Source organism: Polistes fuscatus, unplaced genomic scaffold, assembly GCF_010416935.1.
Source record: "Polistes fuscatus isolate 324 unplaced genomic scaffold, CU_Pfus_HIC Scaffold1, whole genome shotgun sequence".
NCBI lineage: Eukaryota > Metazoa > Arthropoda > Insecta > Hymenoptera > Vespidae > Polistes > Polistes fuscatus.
Window position 1 is genome coordinate 9044873 of NW_025112997.1, and position 25449 is coordinate 9070321.

Here is a 25449-nt window from a genome sequence, read left to right on the forward strand (position 1 = left end):
TGGCGAGTGCCCGCCGAAGGTCGACACGTGAACGTGCGTGCCACATCCTGTGCAGTCCACCAAAAGCGTCAGTTTATCCCTCGGTGAATTCACGTTCGCTGTGTACCAATTGCTGACGACCTTTGTTACGTCGAACTTCTGCCAGCCCAATTGACCAACGTTCACGCCTAGGAACGTCACCATCTCGAGATGCTCCCCGAGTTCCTAAAAATTGAACGATTGATTTGCTATTTTATCAATTCTAACAAATTAATTCATTAAAAGTAATATTTTACTCGCGATATAACGAATATTTTATCTATCGATCGGTCGACTAAGGATCGATATGTCGTCAAAATAATGATATTTCGTTTTTATATTTCGACTGTGGGCGAGCGTAAACAAGAAAATATTATTTTTCAAACGATATCGCGGAAGCTGTACGCTCGAACGAAACCTCACGAACGCTGCGTATAATATCGAAGGGATTATTATAAATACAGCTTGAGATAGTAGATGGGATTAGTGTCGGAAAAATCCGATAAAAAGAGGTAGACAACTTTTCCCCCATCGTAACGTATCGATATCTTGCTAGTGAAACAAACGAGGATAGTTGCTAAAGGTGGGCTTAAATGAGCTTTCATTGGTTAACGTTTCGATCTTAAGTCGAAGAAGTTATGTTAACACTTCTAATTCTATCTTAATTTTTAGATATTTTCTTCTTTTCTATAGGTAGCTTTATCGAAAGCTTTTATTGAAAATTGTATTATTGCGTATTTCCTCCTTCCTTACGCGTCGTAAATTTAATTATAAATTAAAAAAGAGAGAAAATATACTAAGCATTTGAGTATCCTAGAAATGCCCGTTCATCGTAAAATTTAATTACCTTGCCGCGCAAATGCGTTGTATTGCCACAACGCACCCTAAATACCCAGAGAGTGATGTTCCTTTGATTGCTTTGACTCTGAGGATGATGTTGATAGTGTCTGTATTCTACTCGTGTCCAAAGGGTCGCCCGTTTGATCCTTAGAGGCTCTAATGCCGGTTCGCCGCTGGACATTGGAAATTCTAGTAATGGTTGTCCGTTCAGCGTACGTCCTAGAACCATCAACGTAATTGATTATCATAATTATAACAACACATTAGACGTTGCAAAACCATCATTGGATCATTTTCATACAGAAAAGAAGATACATTTCATTGAATTTATTCACTATGTTAAATTATGCATTCAATTATATTACACGTTCATATGTTGTAATTTTACATGTATTTTAAAGTGTTAACTATATTTTTTGTTTAATCAAGATAATAAGATAAGAACATTTACGAAGAATTTATTGAAATTGTCGTCTTTTTCTTCACCTCTTCTATCTCCGTTTATTCATTCCCGGACAATTATGAAGATTCAGCGTGCGTCGCAATTTACGCGAACTTTAATTACATGTTCCGTATGTGCGAAAAAAAACTCCATAGTTGTCGACGTCGTCGTGGTCAGAGTGATTTTTCTGGACGCCACCAGTCCTGATTCTTTCTCTCTCTCACTCTCTCGCTCTTATTTTTCTTCTTTCTTTTCTTTTTTTCTCGTTTATTCCCTCCGGCATGTTCACCCTCGCACACGCTCACCCCACCCAATTGCAGTACACTGCTAGGTCGGAGTGGGCTCATGTCGTGTAATGCGTTACAACCCCTTCCCACGATCATCACCAACGTCGTGTTCGTGAGTGCGTTCACATACTAGACGACACGCGAGAAAGAGAGAGAGAGAGAGAGAGAAAGAGAAAAGAAATGAGTGAGCGCGATGTACTTCACGTTCAAGGACCGAGACCGTATATACATACTTACATATTATGTAGTATATACCCAAGTATATAAGACATGGCGTTGGTATGTCTTGAAATAATTACGAGTTACGAAAGAGAAACATTTTTGTTGTTGCATAAAGAGAGGAGTCCGTGGGTGTCGGAACCGCCAACGAGCAAGGTTTAAATGAAAAGTCTCAACAGGGGTTGAAGAGATCGTATACGCGGTTAGGAACTACGGGTGCCACATTCGTTTGTACGTATAAACATATGTAGATATATTTTTTCACACCCGTTTCATTGTCTCTATAGACGTATAAATAGAAGTGTATATTGTCGGCATGTACGTGTAGATAGTATATACGTGTGTATAGTAGACAAGGGTAAACTATAGGATAGGTAGAAAAGGGAAGGATTACACGAGACACGATGCAGTAGTAAAATACTTGTGGTAGAGATCCGTGTAACGAGAGAAAGAGAGAGAAAGAAAGGTGGTGTGGGAGGAAGAGAAAGAGAAAGATATATGCTCGTTACACGTGTGTGCGCGTAGAGTAAAAGCAGGGCGGCTTCATCCCTTAACGGTTTGGTGAGTCACGGACCGGTGGGGCTGCTCGTTCGGTGGGGATAAGCACGGGTTTGTCTGCCGCCCGTCTGCCTTCCGCCTTCTACCCCCGCCAACCAGTCAGTACTCTCTTTTTGACCTCTCTGGCTCGCTTACTCAAGCGCGCGCGCGCGCGCGCACACACCCCCCACCACGATGCGCCTCCGCTCAGCCATCGCGACTCGTTGCTGTCGCTGGACGCCAGCAACACCACCGAGATATTCAACCTGCCGGCCTCCCGACTACGCGCGCTTAACCTTTTAAGTGCGCCAGACTGAACGAGTGCGAGAGAGAGAAAGAGTGTGCACTTATACCGTCCATCTTTGCGAGAATCCAAAGACGCGACACGTCTGCTCTTACTCTCTTGTTCTCTCTCTCTCTTTTTTTCTCCTTCTCTCCTCTCTCTCTCTTTCTCTCTCTCTTTCTTTCTTTCTTTCTCTCTCTCATTATACACACACGGAGCCCGCCTGCCTGCCTATCTGCCTGCCTGCCTGCCTTGCTTGCCTGTTATATCTCTCGAAGCCCTCCGCCGAGACTTCGAGTTTCCCTTACACACGTCGTCGCTTCGTCGTCATCGTCAGCGGCCTATATACGATTCCTTTACCTCGTCTTCGACAAAGAAAAAGAAAACAGAGAACGCTTAATGCCTCGCGTACTGACGCTATTCGCTATAAAAGTTAAAGAAAGGTGAGAAGGAGAGGGAGAAAAAAAGAGAGAGAGAGGGAGAGAGAAATAGTGAAATGGAAAGAACAAGATATGTATGACTTTCCGTACGCTTTTCCGGTGTTCTGTTTTCTTTTTTCTTTTTTCTGTTTTCCATTTCCTTCTTCCTCTCTCTCTTTCTTTTTATTTGATACGATGCAGTCTTGGTTACGAAAGTTCACTTTGGTTTTGGTATCTGTGTCCGGTTTTGAAGCTTATTTTTATCCAGGGATAAAGATTTGAAATTGATGAAAAATGAAATAAAGAAATAACGTGGCGAAAGATTGTGCTTCTTTTTATTTTCGATTCTTTCCTTGATTGTCGCTGAAAACTTTACATAAGTTCAAAAAATTTTATTAAAATCTTTGTAGACATTTATTTTTTTCAATTTATCTTCAAGAAGAAGAAAATTGCATTAAAATTTAAAATAGTTAAATAGAACGTGATAAGTGATTTTTCAATCGTTTTGGAAATCGAAACAAAAAAGTAAATACTTACTTTTTAAAAGGAGGGTTATAGGTAAACTCTTTTTCACCGATAAGCGTTTCTTTTCGTCTACTTGGAAACGATCAAGCGATCGAAGAGAAGGAGAAAAAGAGAACCTCTTTTCAATCTTAATATCAGAGAGGCATCAAGTGAAAAGCACTATCTATGCGAAGTTGGTACACAAAAAGGGATTCGTAAGTGCAATTCAATATATATCTTATTAAGTTCTTTATTGACTTAAAAATATATATATATATATATAGAGAGAGAGAGAGAGAGAAAGAGAACAAAAATGTATGAATATATATGTTTATGGTGTATCGTAGAATGTACGCACTAGAAATATAATATAATGGATACGTGCAGAGCATGCATAAAACGATCTAAGTGCTTCTTTTTCTGTTATTGGTGGTTGTACTATTGGACATCTTGCTGGAAAGGGTCAGAACGAGCGATATTTGCTTTTAATTCATTCTGATTTATGTCTTCGAACGTTTCAATATCGTCGTATCACCATTACCGTGGAAAAAGACGATAACTGTCCAGGGAACGTGAAGTACGGTATCGGGATACAATAGCCGTAAGAAGAATCATTCTCGATCTCGTGCTTTCGAGAAACGTTCCCGCAAAAAAGCTGAGGATCGATGAGACATTAATGCTCCGTAGTTATGTCGTCTCGCATGGCGGAGCAGTGATACTGAAAATACGGCAAGGAGTACGTGTTTCGTTCTTGAAAGTTTGTTAGTTTTATTTTATTTTATTTTTTTCTTTATTCTTACTTTCGCTCGTCCTTGTAAAAGGATCATCTTCTCTATAGTTCCAACAAGATCTTTATCTTAGAGACGGAGTTTATTTACAGACGGAAATGCATACTCTGTGCATGTTTGTTGTACAATCTCCGTTCCAAGAAAATTTCAAGAAATTGTGTTAGCGACGAAACTACTTTCGTAATAACATACTTTTTCTCTGAAATGAAATGCTATTTTGTGCGGTTAAAATTAAGGATATGTTAGATTAAATATATCGTTTTTTTAATTGCACGTTGACAATGTTTTTCGACATTAATTACTTTTAACATTTTTTACTTTTAAAATCTTCCTATCTTTGTCCCTTTCTTTCTTTCTTTCTTTCTTCTTTTCTTATGAAACAGCGAGCAAAACAACATAATTTATGGGCGAGAATACGTATTCCTCAATTTCGAAATTCTCTTATATTAGACTTTGGTACAATAATCGATAAAGACGATAAGAGTAACGATCTGTACGGAATGAAATAATAGAATTCTCTTTCTTGCAAGCAATCCCACGAGACTAGAATGAGCGTAAGAATATCAACGAAAGAGGGCAAAGATGAAATATTGGTGGAAGACAGCGCTTTGCGAGTGCGTCCTTGGCGTCTGATCGACAACTGGTGATCCTCGATTTTTAGTGGTAGAATATTCTTTCTATTTTATTTCGATGTATCAAGTACATACATATGCATACATATATATGTACGTGTGCTTATATAGTGTAACAAGAAGGGAAAGAAAGAGACTAAGTGAAAACGAGAACAAGAGAGAAAGAGTGAGAGAAAGAGAGAGAGAGTCATCGGCCATTTCGTACGTTTTCTTTTCTTCACCCCCTCCCTTTTCATCCTTACTCTTTTACACGACATAGTATCACCCTTATCCCTTTCGAAATGGTTTCGAATTTCGGAGGAACGGAGAAGACAACGACATTCGTCCGATGTAGAAAACATAATGGAGTGTGATATATGGGCTCTTAGCAGCGGTTTCCAGTATCGGTTAGTCTCGTTAGTCTGCACGTATCTATGTATTTACATGTTTTAACCAAAATAATGACCAAAATAATGCATAATAACAGTTCCATTTTTGTGGTTACATTTTATTAGTCACTTTCATTCACAATTATTATTTTTACTTTTGGATAATAAAAAAAACCGATAAGCTCCATGCCATTGTCGTGAGAGAGAGAGAGAGAGAGAGAAGGGTAGAAATGATGAAACGCGTCGTTACACCTTCAAAAAGTCTTTCGCGTATGCGAAAATGTTTAATTTGCCGTTGTTCATTTAAAAATGTTATCAATCGTATATCCGTCTTGAAAATTAGGACAATATTACGTTAAGTAATAGGAAATGTCCGAATCTATGTTTTCCTGCTTGACAGGACGACTCATCGTCATTCGTATTACTTACGATTTTTTATTCGAACTAATTTTTATTATTTTCTCATTGATATCTTATCTTAGGATACCTACTGTTCTTTCATTTATGATAGATTAACTAACAAATTTGATATCTTTAATAATTACCAAGAAAGTTTATCCGTTGAAATTCTTGAACAATATGATATTCAAATCTATTAGATATATATAAGCTTGAGAATGATTAAAATAATAATCCTTCGTTTAATATGATTTTTTTTGCATAAACAAGCCATCGCTTTACAGGATTAAAGGTAAATAAACAAAAAATTTCTTTGTTTATAATGATCATCTTAACACGTTGCTGACGAGACATTTTATTGTTAATCATACCAAGTGATCAGGTATTTCTTTGCGTCAAATATTATATATTTGTAAATTAATTATGATTTGTTGATAATTTAAAAATCATTGTTATGTAAAATATTATATTATATAATTACGTAATTTATTACAATTATTTAATTATTTAATTATTATTATTATTAATTTTTATTTGTACGATTAACATACGAAATAACAACGATTAACGACGAAATATACCGTCATCCGTACGCAATGTGTTAATTTGTTCCAAAGATCGGAATAAATAGGTTTACGCAGACAACTTAATGTAATATTCAGGGTGTCGATGCTGATAAGAAAAAAGAATAATAGTAGGGAGAGATGAGACATCTCTACACACACACACATATATATACAGGATTGGTAATAAAATTTGTCTGTCTTGTGGATAATCATCGATGGAATGTAGAATCGTGTGGGTTAGATGCATTCGAAATTCTCAGCCAGAATTCTCTTCATAGTTTAATGGTCGAGGAGAGGTAGTGACTGGCCGGAGCCGAAGACGCGTCGTCGTAGTTGTCGTCGTCGTCGTCGTCGTCGTTGTCGTTGCGAACGGGCCGAAGAGGCGTCGTTCGACTTTCGAACGGCCTCGCTCGAGTTTCGAGTGCGTCGAGTGTCGCACTTTTCGAGGTCGGTACGTTTAGTAAGTACTTTTGCCTCTTTCTCTTTTAATGTCTATCTTTCTCTCTCTCTCTCTCTCTATCTGTCTGTCTGTCTCTCTGTTCGTCTCTCTCTCTCTCTCTTTTTCTTTTTCTCTATTCCTCTCCCTCTCCTCGATAGATCCCCTTACGCCGCAATGCGACACCAACGGATTCCGCACCGGTGAACGACGCTTGGAAGAGAGCACCACGCGTTCAGGAAGTACCATTTTTAGGAAAAAGAATAGCAAGTTATAGTAGAAGGATGAAGATCTAGACCTTTATGCTATATAATCCTACCGATCTCTATTGAAGAAACAGAGGAGGGTGTGAGAGAGAGATAGAGAAAAAGAGTGGGTGAGAAAGAAAAAGAGAGAGAGAGAAAAGAAACTAGTGAAAGAGAGAAAGAAAGAGAGAAAGAAAGAAAGAAAGATAGAAAGGAAAAGAAAGAGAGAGAGAGAGAGGACATGATTATCGATTCGTGCTCGTCTCTCTACGACTTCATCGTTGGTCGTTTCCTGTGGCGAGAAAAGTATTTTTGCGGTCGAATAAATTCCCATAACTTACTTTTACTAAGTACTTTTTCTCTTTCTTATGATTATCAGTTTTCTTTGCTTTAAATTTCTCATCGCTTCTTTAATTAGATTTTTCAATTTACGATCTTTCTCGTTCGTTTTCTCTCCTACTTCTCGACTTGGTTCTTGTATATCATCGAGGAGGATAACATGGGGATATTTGATTAAATAATTTTATTTTTATTTTATACGAAGAAATAAGGAGAAGGACCTTAACGTCGAGGCAATTGAATAACGTTAGAGTTAGGCAAGATCATGCCTTTTATTAACGATCGAAGACGATCATCCCCGACCTGCGTGCTTCTATGAATACTTTAGTACGATCTGGATAGTTGGCAAGGCATTCGAATTTTCTTCGTATTCTATTCCAAAGCAATCAGTGGATTTCTCTTTTCTCTTACGTCTAAATATTTATGCTCGTCATAATTTTGGATTTTGTTGTTTTTTATTGAGGTATCGACAAAATCTTTATTTCGTTGGTATCGAATATTTCTACGAGATATGTAAGGGATGGTGATTATACAATTTAGAGGGACCAACGTTAAAGTAATATATTGTTATTCTTTCTTTTTCTCTGAGTTTCACATTATCGATAAATTTTCGCCTGCACGTTTTACCGTGAAACATCGAATGAACACAATCATTTTCTACTTGCGGGCTTTTCCAAAAATTTTAAGACCTTGCAGAGAAATCTAATCTCGGATACTTGGCAAGGTACGCGAGTTTCTCTTGCCCATAATTTCTCCTCTCGTCGTAACGTAAATCTTCGACTTTTCGTTCACAACTAGATGAAAAATAATTTTCGAAAGCAACAATGTGCCATTTGTTTTACAAGTAGACTATTGTCTTGAATTTAGGCGATGGTTGAGATTTATTATCTTGTTCGATGAAGCTAGTGAATGAGACATTTTGTATGCATCAAATGTAGAAAAATAAAAAAACGTTAAATGCATTAAAAAGTAGGAAACAACGATAAAGAAGGAATTATTAAGCGTGGAAATTAATTCGGTGTCTTATTAAAACAAATTTTGTATTTATTTGTGGCATCAAATTAATTTCTACACCTAATTATTGAATTTGCTAATATAATCTAGTTCAGTGCTTATGGTAACTTTAAAAGCCGATCAAATGGATGATATCTTTTCTTCTCCCACTCTAACACTTCGACATTATTCATTCCTTTAACCGTCACTTTTATGTGCAACCCTAACTTCCGTAACGTCATTCTGACTATTGACTTTTTTACTTTTTCAACGCATTGTGCTTTACAGACTGCTGTATGAACATATCACGGGGTACGATCATTTTATCAAAGTCTTTTCCACAAAAATTTACATGGTTTTTAACATCGCGTGTAGAGGGTGAATCGTGTAGATTGTCACGAATCAGTCTTCGCTGAGTAGTAAATGTATCGAAAAAATCGTTAATGTGGTTGAACAATTTGATAAATGATTCCATGTAAATTTGATAAAAGTTACATGCAACTTGTAAGAAATCACGTGACTTGGTCTGCATAGATAAACTATTCCTGAAATACATCGTCCATCGAAAAAGAAAAACAAAAAGAAAACAATACGAAAGAAAAATATATTTGTACGAGATAATCTGTGAAATCGCATAATATTTGAGAAATATCAAATTTGTGTGTTTTTTGAAATAAAATTTTTCAATGACGAAGTTGAGTCGTCATATATAGTAGGCACACAATGTTATGGGCCGATCAACTATAACGGAGTTGCAGTTTCCGTTAGAGCGGAAAGTGGTGAGGCAGCATCGAGCGATCAATCTATTAGCACGGCCAAGGTTTGAAAGTTATAGGCTTTACAATCTTGGTTTGCATCGAACGAAGTGCGATTCCCAAGGATACGTGCGATCGTTCAACCAAACGTCCGTTATCGATCACCGTCAGACTCTCTAAGCAAAACGTTTTCTCGGGTTTGTAAAATGTCTACGATAAGAATAAAGCAGTATTCAAGGGGAGAAACGTTTCCCTTTCTCTTTCGACTTGTCTCATAAAGCTCCTCGACTTTATTGAGCCGAGCATAAAAACAGATAAAAAAAAAAGAAAAAAGAAAAGAAAAGAAGTCATCCAAACTCGAGTTGACGTTGCGTATTAAATCGGGGAGAAAGAGAGAGAAAGAGAGAGAGAGATTTATGATCTCACGAACTTTTCCAAACGTTTTTCCGGAGCATGAAGTAAAACGTTTTAATTCGAATCAATTAAAGAAGTCCAAATGCATTATATTCGAACCTAATCGGTTTCGACTTTTTTTGTTTGTTTGTTTATTTTTAAAGTTGCCGTAAAGAAAACAACAATATCGTCATGATTTATCATCGGTATGCATCACGAAGTTAACGGAGTTGACAATATGAACGTAACGCTTGCAGATACATATATATACTTTCTAAGGTCTTAGGCGAACACGTACGAACGGACGGAACAAAACTCGTGGATTAACAGTTTCTATGATTTATAACGTCATTCGGTTTTCCTCAGAAGTGCATGCGTGTGTACTTAAGTCGAACTCGTTGGAACGTAGCGAGGGACATCTAAGCTTATTTGTCAATTGACTATTCGCGACAATTTTAACTAGGATCCTTGAGTATTTTCTTTTATTCCTTTTTGTCGTAATAATCTTGTAACGTCGCTTGTAAATTCACTTATCTAAATTTTATTGTTAATTAGAAATAATTTTGTAATCGGCATAAGATTTAGAAAACTAGATTTTAATTTCTCCGAAAATATAGTAGATCCTAATTGAATTGCATACCTGTCGGGGACAAAAAACCTTGTTGATATTACAAATTTGTGATTTTATAGAATGTTTGAAGCTTTTCCAAACGCTAAATCAGCGATACATTGTCGGGATGTAACACGTAACATTTTTCTTATTTTTAGAAATTGTTGTTAAGATGAAGGAAATGTTAATTATAAATTATTGTGCTTGACAAAGTTTAAAAGACCGTCCCGTAAAATTATAGATTTTTACAACATACAACGTTTTTTTTATGAGGTATTCAATTATTTAATCATTAATTTGTATGAAAATGTTGCGAAAGGATACATTATAGGAACATTATAGGAATGGTTTCAGTACATCGAAGCAAAAATAAAAGTTTATATAAACATATGTCCTATTTGACCTTGTTTCGGAGTTATAGCGAATTATAAGTATAGTGGTTTTGATTATTTCGATAAACGGAAATAAGATATTCCACTGGACATCAGACACAGCATGTAGTTCATGCACGATGGGGCACCACCGCATTTCTACCGACTAACCAGATAATTTTTAAACGAACGATTTTCAAACAAGAGGATAGGTTTCGATGGTCCTATTGTCTGATCTATTCGCTCACCTGATTTGAATCTGTTGGATTTTAACTTGTGTGGGGTTTTATAAAATATATTATTTATAAAAAGTTCATAGACAGTGTGAAAATACTTCGTAAAAAGATTGAACAAAGCTTGCAGTATATCCGAGCAATGGCTGAAAATATGGAGAGAGCGAGGTGTAATCGTTTGTAAGACGACTGCAAGCTTGTGTGCAGATACAAGGAGGTCATTATAAACACCTCTTGCGAATGTAAGTCTATTCAGTTCATCAAAACTCCAATTCGCTATAACTCCGTAACAAGGTCAAATAGGATATATGTTTATACGAACTTTTTTCTTGTTTTGATGTTCTGAAGCCATTTCTATAATATTTTCCACTTATTCTGTTTCACCCTATATATCGAAGTTTAAATATTGAAATAAAGGTAGATTCGCAAAATAAAATCTTTGAAAGGTAGAAAGGGGAAAGATCTCTTGCTTAGTCGATTGATATAAAATGCTTTGAAAGCACATATGCGTCGTAGTATCATCGAATGAGCAAGATTTTCGTGTCGTAGACTTTACTGAAGAAACTTGGCTTGTATTATATAGACACTCAATGGCGTCGTTCTACATCATAATAATGTAAAATTTCTCCATTTAAAAGGAAAAAGGAAAAGAAAAAAAAAGGAAAAGTATAACGTAATGAGGTCAACGATTAACTCATCGTCCGTCCTCGCCTATCGCCTTAATCGATCGTCCGATAAACCGAAAAAACCTATTTGGAACGAACGTCTAGCATTATTTACGAAAAGACGCGATATACTTTCTTTTTCTTCTTCTTATCTCAACGGGAAACGTAATCGTACGACGCTATTCGCTCGAAGGGAAAAGGAGTTCTCGATTTTGGAAGAACGTTTTTAAAATCGGTAAAAGTATGGACTCTTTTCTCTTTCTCTCTCTCTCTCTCTCTCTCTTTTGGTTCTCCTCCCTTTTTTCCACATTCCCTCGTAGTTGCCATTTTCACACTGTCTCTTCGTTATCGGGGTTAGCGCGTACGCGACTAGAACGTATCGTAAATTTTGTGCAAGCGCATGTCACGAAGGAAAAGAGAGATCTCCTCGTCGCCAAGTCGTCCATTTAAGACGCGGCTTCGCGGTATAGGGATGCCGGAGGAAAGAGCTAGAAAATGGGCGAGGTGATGGAATGAGGTGGAAGAGGGTGACGTTGGAATGGGGAGATAGACGAAGAGGTGGAACTACGAAATCGGGAGAAATAGAGAAGGAATGTTTAAGAGCAAATGTCGTACTTTTTCGTCCTATTCACGGAAATTTATCTATCTATCTATCTATATATCTAGTTATCTATTTATCTATTCATCTACTCATTTTTCGAAATAAAAATCTATACTAGCTATGATACCGACTAACATAAGATGTAACCCTATATTATCGACCATACCGATTCATCATGGTACCGACGGAGTAGATCGCGATAAGCTTAATATGAAACTTATTTTGCTTTAATGATGTGAGAAAAGTGGCAAACGCTTATTCGGGAATACAAATTTTTCGTTATACTTTTTACAGTAATCTCTAATTGTGTCGTTTTTAATCTCCGAGATGCAATAATAGGGATTTAATTTTTCGACGGGCACACATCCAATTCGCAATACTCATATTCATCAAGCATTATACTATTATATTTAAAACATTTCTATATCGTGTCGAAACATGAAACGTTGGATTTGCTCGATAGATTTATCAAGGAGGTATATAGGTACCTTTGGTATCGAAATATCTTTAACATCGAAAGATTTGATAAAAGCTAGACGAAATTTGATCGTTACGATGATTATAATAATGATACGAAATAACTATGTGCAATAAATATACGGGCATATACCAGAAAATAGTAGATTCGCAGGTTTTACCGTGATCTGGTCAAGGATATATTCATTATATGAAAAGCTGCAAGTGATACAGCTATCGCTTGAAAATTCACTCGACCACAGTTTAATAAACGTTGTTTTTTAAACGATGTTTAATTCGACCTATCGATTCTACTTATATACGAATGTTCTATCAGACAAAATTGACGAACGCTATGTCGTTATGACAATTGGAGATTTTTTCTACGAGAGCAATTTTCTAGGGGAGCTTTACCGATCTTATTTCTCTCTCTCTCTCTCTCTCTCTCCCCCTCTCTCTCTCTCTCTCTCTTTCTCGATCCCTCTTTTCTTTTTTTCTTTTCTTTACTTATTCGAAACGATAAAGACGGAATTAATAAGACATTGACTACAAATTGAATATTCTATTTCGTAATAAAAGAAACGCTAGGATCTTTTCGACTCTATCTAACTAGAAATATAGAAGAGATCGAAAAAAAGTGCTGTACTGATAGAAGATCGGGGAATCGAGAATTCGACCTTTCAACGAATTATTCTCGTTGGACGAACGAACGAACGAACGAATCAACGAACAAACGAGCGATGGATGAAGAAGTACTTTCAATGTTTCACTGAAGGGAAAGAAAAAGCTCGCTTCACAGTTTTCCAAATGAGTTAGCTTTGTAAGAAGCATCGTGGTAACTTAGGAAAAGACAAATAAAGAAAGGAGAAGTATGGAGATAATGGCTTAGCTTCGGATTATTCCACAAATTCTTATCGTTCTTATGAACGAAGAAAACGGTGTAGAACGAAGAGAATTGAGAAAATGGACTTCGTTTGGTCTGCTATCTTAATTCGCAAGATTTTATTCGAATTTTTTTCTTTTTAATATTTTTTTTCTTAAAAAATTATTTTGAAGGTTTCAAGATTTTCAAATCTTTGGATTCTCGTGATTCTCACAAATGAATGTAAAATGGGTAACATTATTAAAAACTAAATTATATTGTCATATTCACGTAATACAATTTAAAGCAATCTATGCAATCCAGTAGTTTATTTTTTTCTACTACTGAGATTGGTAGATAAATGTTATGCAGAAGGAAATGAAAATCTTTCCATTAGAATGATCTTGCAAATACGTTTCGCAATATTGGTTAAAAGATTTCGCTTCCTTGCTCCTTTCCATTTCTCTATCCTTTATTAGCTTCGTATAATTTTCCAAAAACTTGTTACAATGGACAATCTAATCTCACGACTCCGGTTTTGGAAAAATAACAGATATATGATTATCTTATAAGGAAATACTAAATTTGCTAAAAAGGTACCAAATTAATTATTATACCTAATATATCTGTATCGGGTGTAGCTTTAAGTACCACGTGGAAAGGGTTGTTGCAGCACTTGACGTTATCGTGTTATTGCATTTTTATCAGTTCCGCGGAATTATTCGTAAAATGATGTAATTGTCATAACTCATTCTCGGTGTTGATTTTTAACGTATTAGCATCGATAATTGTCGCGCATGGTGTTTTCGATAGTAACGTAATGTTCATAGTATGTTACAATTTAAGTGAAGAAAGTAATAAAATATGATGTACGATCAATACGATTTAACTTGTATGTTATTAACGTATAATTGCTAATTGATGCTACTTCGTTCAAGTCGATTAAATAACCGTGAACTTTTACACCGCTCTCTACCTTGTTTGTGTTTTTTTTTTGAAAAGTAAAAAATAATTCTATCCTGAATGAATCAAACAAAGTTAGGTTTCTTTATCGCGATTAAAGAACAACTAAATATGTTAATTTTATCTTAAATATTTAATGAAGTATGTACAAACGCTACGCATTGATTCGATTCTATAATAACATAATTATGATTCCTTAAATATTGTATGATCAAAGTGTTTAAAACAAGTTCTACTACAAACTGTTACTATATTACATCAAAGTAATAATCGAATTTTTATTGTACTTATTATGCAAAAATTTTTATTAAAATCATTTTTATAAGTAATCAATCGAAAATAACATAAACCATTTATTAAATTTCTAATCATTCTTATTTCATCATTTCTAATATCGTCCAATACATTCCTTTGTAAATATCAAAATGTCCAATGAATATAAGATAGTTCGAAGAAAATATTTACTTGTGGCAAGCAATGAAACGAGAATTCGAAGGGTGAAATAAAAAGGAAGGATGTTATATCGTATACCGAGAGGTCTTATCGATAAATCCGTTTAAAGTTATTATAGTGTACTCGTGGAAGAAAGAGAGAGAGAGAGAGAGAGAGAGAGACAGCGAATTCTCCTATCTCTTTCACACCGACTACATACACGAGGTAAGGTGGTATAGGTGCGCACAATTTGCAATAGGATATACAAATTTAATTACAGGGCAATACGTTGTCTGACGAGTGTTCAAGACAAGGTAGCACATTGATGAATCTACAGAAACGCATCTTTTCATATTCTGTCTTTCAGTCCAAAGATGCAGTCATAGGGCCGAGGCAATTGACCGTAATACACTCGGTCAAATAAGAGGGTCAGATATAGCCGGTTGGTAACCCTGATCCAGATCTATGGCCACGTGGTCGCCACGTACACCCACGACGTGTGGCGTGCATCGCGTAAAATAAAGCACGTGCATGACTCCAGTAATGGCTTTGCGATTGGTATGAATAGTGTTGATAGTTTTTATACGTGAATTCATTGCTAAACTATATTTATGAATCATCGAGATTCATTCAGTTTGTTGGGATATCGGCTTAACTGTTCCAAATTTGAAATTTCCATTGTGGTGTATTTATTAATTAGATATTTAATCGAATAGGAAAAAGTACTTGTTTAATCTTTTGCTCGTCTCGATATTATCTACTTCTTATAGGACGTGTCCTCTTTATAGTTTATTGGTATGATGTTTTTAATTGGAAAGATAATTATATTTAAACAATACGCTTATGTTAATTGTCTATTATTGATACGCCAAGTCTACGAGATACTGACACAAGTTGCAATGTCAAAGTAGTTGAAGTCGCGGATTTCTTAGATGAGAATAAACATTGATAAGACAATGATCTTTATAACAAAAGCGGTTTATTCTATCCAAGGAAGTAGTTTTTCAGTGAGTTAAGTGTTTCATAGCGAGACGAGAATTTTATGTTTTATCCGTATAAAAAGCCGAAAAAAAGGAGGAAATAGTTGGGATTCTTGGATAATATGAGACACGAGAATAGGATTGGAGATCAAGAGAGGGGGAAAAAGAATAGGCAGAGTGAGTTGCGTCGCGGTGACGTGCTAGTTCAGTGCGCAACGTACATAAATGGCCGCGACAAGTCTTGGTACGATCTGTGGATCTCTGAGATGGTTTCTTCGAAGAGAAAAAGAGAGAGAGGGATGGAAGGAGAGAGAGAGAGAGAGAAAGAGAGAATAAAAAGAAAGAAGGAAAGAAGAGGGGAAAGAGTTACCGAGGAGAGAGTATCGCAACGAGAGAGAGTAGGAAAATACAATAGTTGTAAGGTTGCACGGAGTGGTAGAGTGTACGTGTACACGCGTAGCGAGATACGTAAGGGATGAGGAGGATGAGACTGAGGATAACGGAGGAGTCGGGGTGGCGGCAGCGATACTTGGATAGGAGAAAGAGAGATAACGAGAAGGAGGGAAACGAGCAGAAAGAAAGAGGAAGAGAGAGAACGGGTACGACGTGCTTCGGAATAGGAGAGTCAAGAGGGAATAAAGGGGGTGTAGGAGATGTACCAAGAGCGGCGCCCAGCTGGAGCCACGTGCATCGATCTGACTACAGGCGCCAGCCGTCCTATCCGTCGGCTCGTTCGTCCATGAATTCGACCCTGCCCCACTCCAAGCCCATCTCGAATCGTTCCACCCCCATCTCGAACCTCCACCGTCGTCAGCCTCCCAGTCCCGTTGATGCCCGGAGCAAGTGAGCGAGAAAGACAGAGACAGACTAAAAGAGGGAGAGAGAGAGAGAGAGAGAGACACACACAGAGACAGATAAAAAGAGAAGGAGTGAGAGAGAGAGAGAGAGGGAAACAGCGAGGGGAGAGCCTCCCTTCTTGCCACCGCCTAGAAGGTCGAGTCTTAACCCCTGCGCGCCGTGTCTGACCGGCTTGTCCCTGGGATTCCCTCAGGTTGAACGAACTCGATCCTCCTATCGCTACTCGCGGTATGCATCGATTTCGGCACAAGGAGACGAATCCTCCAAAGCGTTAACTCTTCAATTCGTCGACCATTCTAGCACATATCAAAAGGGAAAGACCTTACGTCCTTTCTATTTTTTTCTTCTCTTATGGTTAGTGTCTTTGGGATGTCCTTTGGTAGAATGTATTTTTATGCTACGCGAACTGTATTTGCCAACTAAAGTACTTCTTGATCTTTTTACTTCTCTCTCTTTCGTAAAATACTTATATCATTTTCGAAAAAGAGAGAGAGATAAAGACAATTTGCTACGTACCAGTAAAGAAATGTCTAATTTTCTAGTCTAAAGCAGTGTTTTCATTGTTTTCATTTTTACTCGGCAACGTCGTAACAATTGAATTCAAACGTTACGCAATGAGTCGATTTTTAACACGTTCGCGGACAGTAAAATTTTCATCAGCGAGAAAAATAAAGTGATAGTCAATTTATTTTTAAATTAGTTGTGATATCAAAAATTTGATTAAACACATTTCATAAGGGCAGTCAGATTATCATATATTAAAGAATCAGTTAGTCATTACCTTTACAGGTATAATAATTACAAAAACTTAAAATAAAATAAAATTCAAAACAAAAATTTTAAAATTTTTATGCTATAGCATTCATATCTTTCTACATCACAATAAAAATGAATGCTATAGCATTCACGTCCACGAACGTGTTAATCAAGCGAGAATAGGTAGTAGATCGTAACATAACTTGTTCGTACTTTCTTATTGGATATTTTTTTTATACCGAACACTATCTGTTCCATTTTATTTTTGGCTGCACGATTTAACGAAAAATTAAAGAGATTTTTTCTCTCGACCAGATAATCACGTTGATAACTTTAGGCAATATATTTATCTTCCTCGTTAAAAATATTGCTGCCGAGTTTAAAATGAATTTCTACACTAATGGACGTTCACGGACCAGAGAACTTATCTCCGAAACGAGATACTTTAATCCGTTTAAGTTGTCCGTTTAGTATTAAACAATTTATTTGTAATTATCGTCGTTCGGATTACTTCCTTCCTAAAAAAGTATACGTGATCGATCTAGTTAAAGGTTTCTTCAGTGTCCAGGATGAAGAAGTTCGACCCTGCCCCCGCTCCAAACTGTCTCCAACTAGTTCATCTCGTCCTGGTTCGTCAGCCTCGATGTCGTGACCTTCTAAGACTTTTCAATACTTAACATCTATGCACGTGGATCAGCAAGATTCTTTGTGATTCGAGATAAACAAGAGAAACAAATTTACAAGTTGATATTTATGTTAGTAAAATTTGGAGATCAAAACGATAATAAATCTTGTGAATATTTTTTCATTTTTGTTAGTACGATGTAACAATGAATTTTTTATTAGATCAAGAATTAATTGACTATAAAACAATACCGTTATTAAAAGTTGATCAAATTAAATTATACCATTTACAATTTATTTCTATTTCATGTCAGCTTGAAACAAATTTTATCCTATTATTACCGCATTATCACTTTCCTTATTTATAAATAGGATTTATCCATCTGTAAAATTTATCGTTTTAAATTCCGTACCTAAACGGGTTTTCTTATTATTTTAGCATCTATTGATTCGTAGCAAAGTCTTCGTAGGTTTTTTCGTGTTTAAAAAAGCGAATAAACGGAGACATTGAGACGTCCTTTATTTCATAATCCTTCACGCGAGATGACCTTGGGTACTCTATTATCGTTAAAAGCGTTTAGTAGGAAGATACTAAGGATAGGAGGATGGGCGGGATTTTAAAGTTATCCATTGCCGTTAACCAAAACAATTCACGAGCAATGTAAGTAGTTACGTACGCTGACATATCGCTCGTAACGCATTTGAGAGATTAGAGTTAAGATTTTTGTGAACGTCATCGTTATTGTCACCAGGATACGATGGAGTACTTAAGTGATTAGTTCCTAAGCTTTCCGAATGTATGTTACGTCAGAGATCATTGACGATTTCCTTGAAATACGAAATTTTATAGTCCCAAGTTAATGACTAATGAAATTTATGTATTTACGTTAGATCGATTGTATCTTGGTAGATTAGAAAAGACTTTTATTATCGATAACTAACAAGATTACACTATATCAATGTTGCTATATTAAAGTGTTTATTCATCGTTTATTTTCTTTTATATATGTAAAAAAAAAAAACACCTTCTATTTAAAAAGAAAAAATATATAATTTACACAATTAAAAATTAAACAATATTCATGGAAAATATTGAATTTTATAAGTTAACTCGCTAAAGGTTGAGAATTAATATGCGATTGAAGAAGATGCGATAATGGAAGATCACAAGAAAGTAACGACGTTTTTTCGATGTTAGAACGGAGGACGGTTGGAAGGAGTTCTTGAGAGCCAATTCTTAGATCGGTAAGAAACGAAAAGGGTTTGCTAGTAGTGGTGGCAATGGTTGGCTTGGAGGAAAGAGGAGAGGGAAGATAGAAAAGGATTTCTGTTCGTTGCGAGCTGCGAGTTATGAGCCACGGGTGCTCGAGTTTTCATAAAAAATCGCGTTGAGGAAAGTCACCGCCAAGTCCTTTTAAAAGAGAACAGTCGTCGAGAACGCATAATGGCTAGACTCTACGACAAGAATCTCTTTCTTTCTCTCTCTCTCTCTCTCTTTCACTCCTTTTTTATTTATTATTCTGTAAACGATGAATGCTGGTAATGGAACAACGTTGTTTATGTCCACGAATTTCAGAATATATTTTATAGTGATTCCATTAATAGAAAGGAAATAATATATTTCAACGATTATTATTTATATAAAAAGAAAATAAAAACAACGAAACAAGCGGGAGAAGTTTTCAGATCAGCATTTTTCATCGAAGATCGATTGAATTCTAAAAGTCATATGTTCTTTGATCCATTTTCTAGATACATCTAAAGAAAATCTCAAAGTAGAACGTATTGGACATTAGTTTTCATCCCTTTAATGTTAAAAGTTAACAATTTGTGTTCATTCAAGAGCCGATTCGTATAACACCATAAATTCATTTCAATTCTAAGAAAAAAGTAAATTTGATAAGTGTATTTATATATTATTTATCTAGATGATTTTTGTTGTTGTTGTTACTATTTCGGCGTGATGATTTGTCGTTTCCTGAAAAAATGGAAAATATCGCATTATTTATGGAATGACCCAATAGATATGTATACGTGTATAGTCCATATGAACGTGTATAGTCCTTTTATGAATGGATCGTGAAGCGTCATAGTAATGTAGCATAGAAGCTATACTCGTAAGACGATCGTTATCGTTGGAGTTACACCGCGAAAAAACGATGCGCCTAAAGGCATCGATCGTGGCAAAATCGCAACATAATCGTCTTCCGGATGTATACGTAAGAATATAAACTCAAACGTAGTATTATCACATTCCTTAAAATGGAATTAAAATATCTTTGTTTCTGAACAAATTTTAATACTATACAGCGATTTTTGTAAATAAACACTAGTAATAAGCAGATATGGATAGAAAGCAAAAAGAAAATGTAATATATAATTTATTTATTTTTTTATTAATATTATCATTAATATGATCGAAAAGAAAGAAAGAAGAAGAAGAAGAACAGAGAGAGTTAGTTCACTTTTCTTCGCGTAGAAGATATAATTGCGAAAGCCAAAATGCGAATTTTCTTTCTCTCTCTTTTCTCTGTTTCTCTCTCTCTTTTACAAAGACACAGACGTGCAAACATACTTGCAAGGCTAGAAGCAAAGAACTGCTGACCTGAAGAATCGATCAAAACTTTTGTTAACGGGTAGAAGAAGTGAGGGTGCCTTGTCTTGTGTAATCTATCAAGCCACCCTTCGATCTACCCTATCTGCTGTGCTTTCCTTCTCTCTCTCTCTCTCTCTCTCTCTCTCTATTTCTATTTTTCTTTCTTATGCATATGTAAATGTAGATAGCTAAATTTGAAAACATGCATCATCGTATACAATATGACAAAATGACTCGGTTAGAAGGTGTGCATTTAACGATTATTACGAATTATCGCTTGGGACGATATCGTTCGGCGTATAAGCGGCGTCGTAATGACTAACTGGAGAAGAAAAAAAAATCGCAAGTTATAAGAAAATTGCCACATTATGCAAAGCCAACAGCCCATCTTACACAAGCCAGGGAGAAGCGTAATCGATAAAATGGGCAATCTTGGTGCATTAACGAAGTTGTATGCGCACGAGGATGAAATTTACTATTCATTCGTGTTAAGCAAAAACGAACGAAAACTTAGGTATTTAATTTTCCAAAATATTGAGTTAGGAGAGTCGCTTTTATAAAACGTTATTCCCAATCCTTACTCTCTCGTCGTTCTAGCCGTCATTGGCAACATTTACAGCAACTCTGCGTATCTGTGGCCACTTCATTAAATGAAAATACCCTGCTGCAACGACACTAAAGACGAGATAATTAAAAATTTAATCGTCTTTCCGCGGGTCGTCAGCGGCTGTTCTTTTTTTTTTATTCTGTCTTAGTCTGTCTGTTTGTTTATCTATATCTCTTTCGTTCTCCTTCTATGATCACCTTTTTATCTCTCTCACAAGATATGAAATCTTTCATAACAATTATCTTCGATACGATATTAATCGATCCTCTCACTATAGTATTTTACTTATAGGCTGGTCGTGTACGTAGAGCTTTCTATTCAAGGTTAACGAGAATCGTTTAATCTCGATATCGATAAGTTCCGTCTCTTTCATAGTGCAAAGCGAAGCGATACATACTAAACAAGTTGAATCGTCATCTCAATGATTTATAGGACGATTTACTGTTTATTGGAACTATCGAAACTTTATGTCTAGCAAAAAGCGTTTACGTGAATGATTTCCAACGATGTTCTTATGTATATTTTATTAGTCTTTGGGATTATGCGTTTTAACGATGTTCGTTAAGAAAAATTGTATGGATTATGCTTATTAAAGAACTGTTAAATAAAACAAATGTCAATTAAAATGATATTTATTTCATAAAAAAAGCGTCAATTTTATTATCTATTCTTTCTCTTTTTTTTATTTTCTATTTTATCCTAAATTAGTAATGAAAGGATAAATAATAAAATTCGTCGTTTGTACATATTTGATAATTTTAAAAAGATCGATAATAAAGGAGGATGAGTTAGACGGGAAAGTTTACGCACGGACACAACTAATTAACTAGGTACAAATGATTTTTGGCAGGCAGGTCGAGATGGTGAATGCTCTGTTTGGTTGTACACGCCAGCGGTAGCATGCAGAGAAGAGTAGCTGGTCGTCTGTCTCCAGGCGCGACTAATAATACACTTCTCTTGCGCAATTCCCTGTCAGGAGTAATGGTTTCCTCTTGAACATGAAAAACTCGAGGCACAATAAACCGCCAAAATTATGACTGCAGGCTTACGGCGTCGGCATCGGCATCGTTCGGCAATGCCGTTGGAATGGGCGCCATCGTCGTCGTCGGCGTCGTTGCGTTATCGTCGGGAGAAGTAGACGAAAAGAGAAAAAGAGAAGGGGTGGGGTTTTGGGGAGGAATGTTACCCTGAAAGAGGGAACGACGTGGAGAAAAGAAGTCGCGAAGCAAATGGTCGAGCATAACTATCGTGAAAGATCGAGATACCCTCTAGACTCAAATTACAGACTCCCGGCAACTTATTAAATTTGTGATTTCGATATGCAATATGATGCTGGTCAAGGTGACGCTTTTTGTCGTCCTTTTTTTACAAACCAATCGATTTGACATTTATCGCCAGCAATTCCATCCAGACGAGCTTTTTTTCTCCTTCTCATGTTTTTTCATTTTTCTCCAATTTTCCAGCTCCCTTTTTGAAGTTGTCTTTAATGTAATTTTAACGAGTTTGCGTTATGCGCGCATTATATGAATGAAATTAATTACACGAAGATATTAATCTTTTTCTTTTATCGATAAATTTTGAAATCAGCGCTGAAATTTATTTGTAATCATTTACCTAGTTTGTATTGTTCTTTTACTTTTAATCGGGTTGTGAGTTGTTTTTCTTTCTTTTTCTTTTTATTCATTTCATTCATTTTATTCATTTCATTTGTCAATACAAATTAATTTTAATTTGAAATAAAATGAAATTTTGCGTGCGATTTCGACGTTCTTACTAATTTTCTTAAAAAGAAAAATATGTAAAAATTTGCTATTATGATACTTGAAGTAAGATATATAAAGAAAGCAATTTTATTGATCTATTATATGCTTTAGTTTATTTAACTGCTTAATTAAATAAAGTTGCTATATTTTTTACTATTTATAAATGGATTATTTATATCTTTTTTTATTAACTTTCTCAAATCACCTACTTTAACCATTGCTTTTAATTAATTAAACAAAAGTTCATAAAACATACATGACCAAATATTATTGAAGTAACCACACGTCTTGCCTCTCGACTATTTCAAATGTAACCAGTATAGTTTAAAAAATTATAAAAAATCCAAAAAATAGTAGAAGAAAACAATATGAAAAAATAGATATATACAGGATGTCCCACGTAACACTTTTCGCGATTTTTCAAGTACTTGCAATAACCTTACAAAAAAGTATTTAAAACAATAGTAGATCAGTTTTCGATTAGCTATACATTGCAATAAAAAAAGTTCGAAAAATTCTTTTTCTAATAATTGTCAAGGCCACCTTAATTTTTTTAAATGACACTTTGTATTTTTGACTTACATTAGCAATATTATAGTCCGTATCAATACGAATTTAACAACCTAGTATATTATGACCTTCGGATAACCTTGAATCCGAATTGACCTTTTGATTTTTTTCTTTTTATTGTTTTTACTATTACAATTCGAACTTCTTTTTTTATTGCAATGTATAGCCAATAGAAAACTGATCAACTTTTGTTTAAAATACTTTATTGTCAGGTAATCACAAGTATTTGAAAAATCGCGAAAAATGTTACGTGGAACATGCTGTATATTATTTATGTAAAGAAGGTATACACACACACAATCAAATTCACTACATAATTTTCAAACATCAGAACTAGTTCTATGCCCGAACATGGGGAGCACGTTAAAATCCTAAGTGGATACTCATATCAAATATTTTTGGTTGTTTTTTGAAAAATTACTTTTATAATTCATACAATATTATAAAAAAGTAAGAAAAAATGTCCTGGTTTTAAAATTGAAAAAAATGGTCATCTTAAATATTCTACAACTCACAAATTTATCTGACACCATAATTGATACAAAATAAATATATATATTATAGTGGTTGGTAGGTACTTGTTTCCTATACATTTCCGCTGATTTTTTGTTTTTTTTATTAATTTTGTAAATTATATAAATAAATTATTATTTGATGCATCCTACTTTTTCTAGAGATTTCAGAGAATATGTCCATATTCCTTGTTTATGAATAATTAATTAATAAGAAACATTTTCATAAAGGTATGTTTAAAATTAAATGTTGTACGAATACACCCACCGTATAATCCGTCTTCTTTTCTTTTTATCTTATCGTCATAGAAATCGTCTTTTCAGAAATTACCTTTAGAATACTTAATGGAAGAAGCATAAATTCTTACGATGTCTTATAGTTCGAGAGCTTGTAAATTGCCGAGAACGCAGACGTTGTTTTTGCACGATTTCCAAATCTCTTGCGATTTAACAAATCGACAAAAAAAGACGGAAAATACGCTTGATGTTTCCCTTTCCCCCTTCTCTTTTTGTCTTTGGCACGTGTGCGTGCGCGCGTTTATCGTGCACGCGAGTGTTCGCGATGGTTTATATGGTAAAGTTTGTATCGATTGTAAGTACCGTTGGTTCGTCGTAGCCGTTGGTGGTTGAGTGTCTCGTCAGGTAACTTTTTAAATACCATTTATCCACTTTAGCTCAGTACTTTACCGGCAGAGGTCCTATAATATATCAATACCAACGTGCTCCATCCTCGTCTTTACTCTCGTTTATTTAATCTTTCTTTTTTATTTTCTCTTTCTTTCTCTTTCCATTTTTCCATCTCTCTCGCTATGATAATGAAATTAACTTATCCGTTCTTTCATGCTTTTTTCTCGCCATCTCTTTCTCTCTCTTTCTTTTGTTTGTCCACCCCTTTCTCTTTCCTATTCCATCTCTTTCTCTCCTTCTTTCTCTTCCCTCTCTCTCTCTCTCTCTCTCTCTCTCTCTTTCTCTCTAATCCGTTCGATACCCCGTACAACATGAAGTCTCTCTAGAAAGAATGTATACATCGCGCGGTGTTCCTCGTTAATCGAATAACATCGGGCAACGTGAACGTATTAAGCCATCGATAGATGTTGATCCGGATTATTAAATGTATTATGGTAATAAGATAAGAGACGAATGGACAAGGAAGATAACAACCGATAATAAATAATATGTGACTTGTTATAATATTAATGAACGTTGGATTTATAGAATGAGAAAATCATTATTTTTTTATATATGTTACCATTAAAGTGTATAATTTTGTTAATTCATGAATAGGTCTTACATGAAATAATTAAGCCTTTTTGGGAAAGCACATAAAAGAATTTTATTATATACTTTACAATTGTTTTACAAATTAAATAGCTAATATATGAATTCACGAGAAATAAGTAGTTTAAGTATAAAGTCGGAATTTGATCCGTTTCTAATTATCCGTTTTTATCTCTACTTGTATTTGGAAAACCAATGTTCTGGTTTCAGTATTCTGTACTGTTCTATCGGATCTAATCTACGAATCTA

The 25449-nt window shown here is 35.4% G+C and overlaps 1 protein-coding gene across 1 annotated transcript in view; it reads right to left on the reverse strand.

Annotated features, from left to right (window-relative positions):
• The window catches only part of LOC122518042 (inhibin beta chain), a 36285-nt gene that overhangs the window by 4462 nt on the left and 6374 nt on the right, over positions 1 to 25449 (reverse strand). The window contains exons 2-3 of the mRNA XM_043636704.1: positions 866 to 1077; positions 1 to 204 (exon numbers count right to left, since the gene is read on the reverse strand). The exon at positions 1 to 204 is cut by the window's left edge and continues 31 nt beyond it. Of these exons, the coding sequence (XP_043492639.1) occupies positions 1 to 204; positions 866 to 1077 (416 nt within the window). The remainder of the gene's footprint in view (positions 205 to 865; positions 1078 to 25449) is intronic.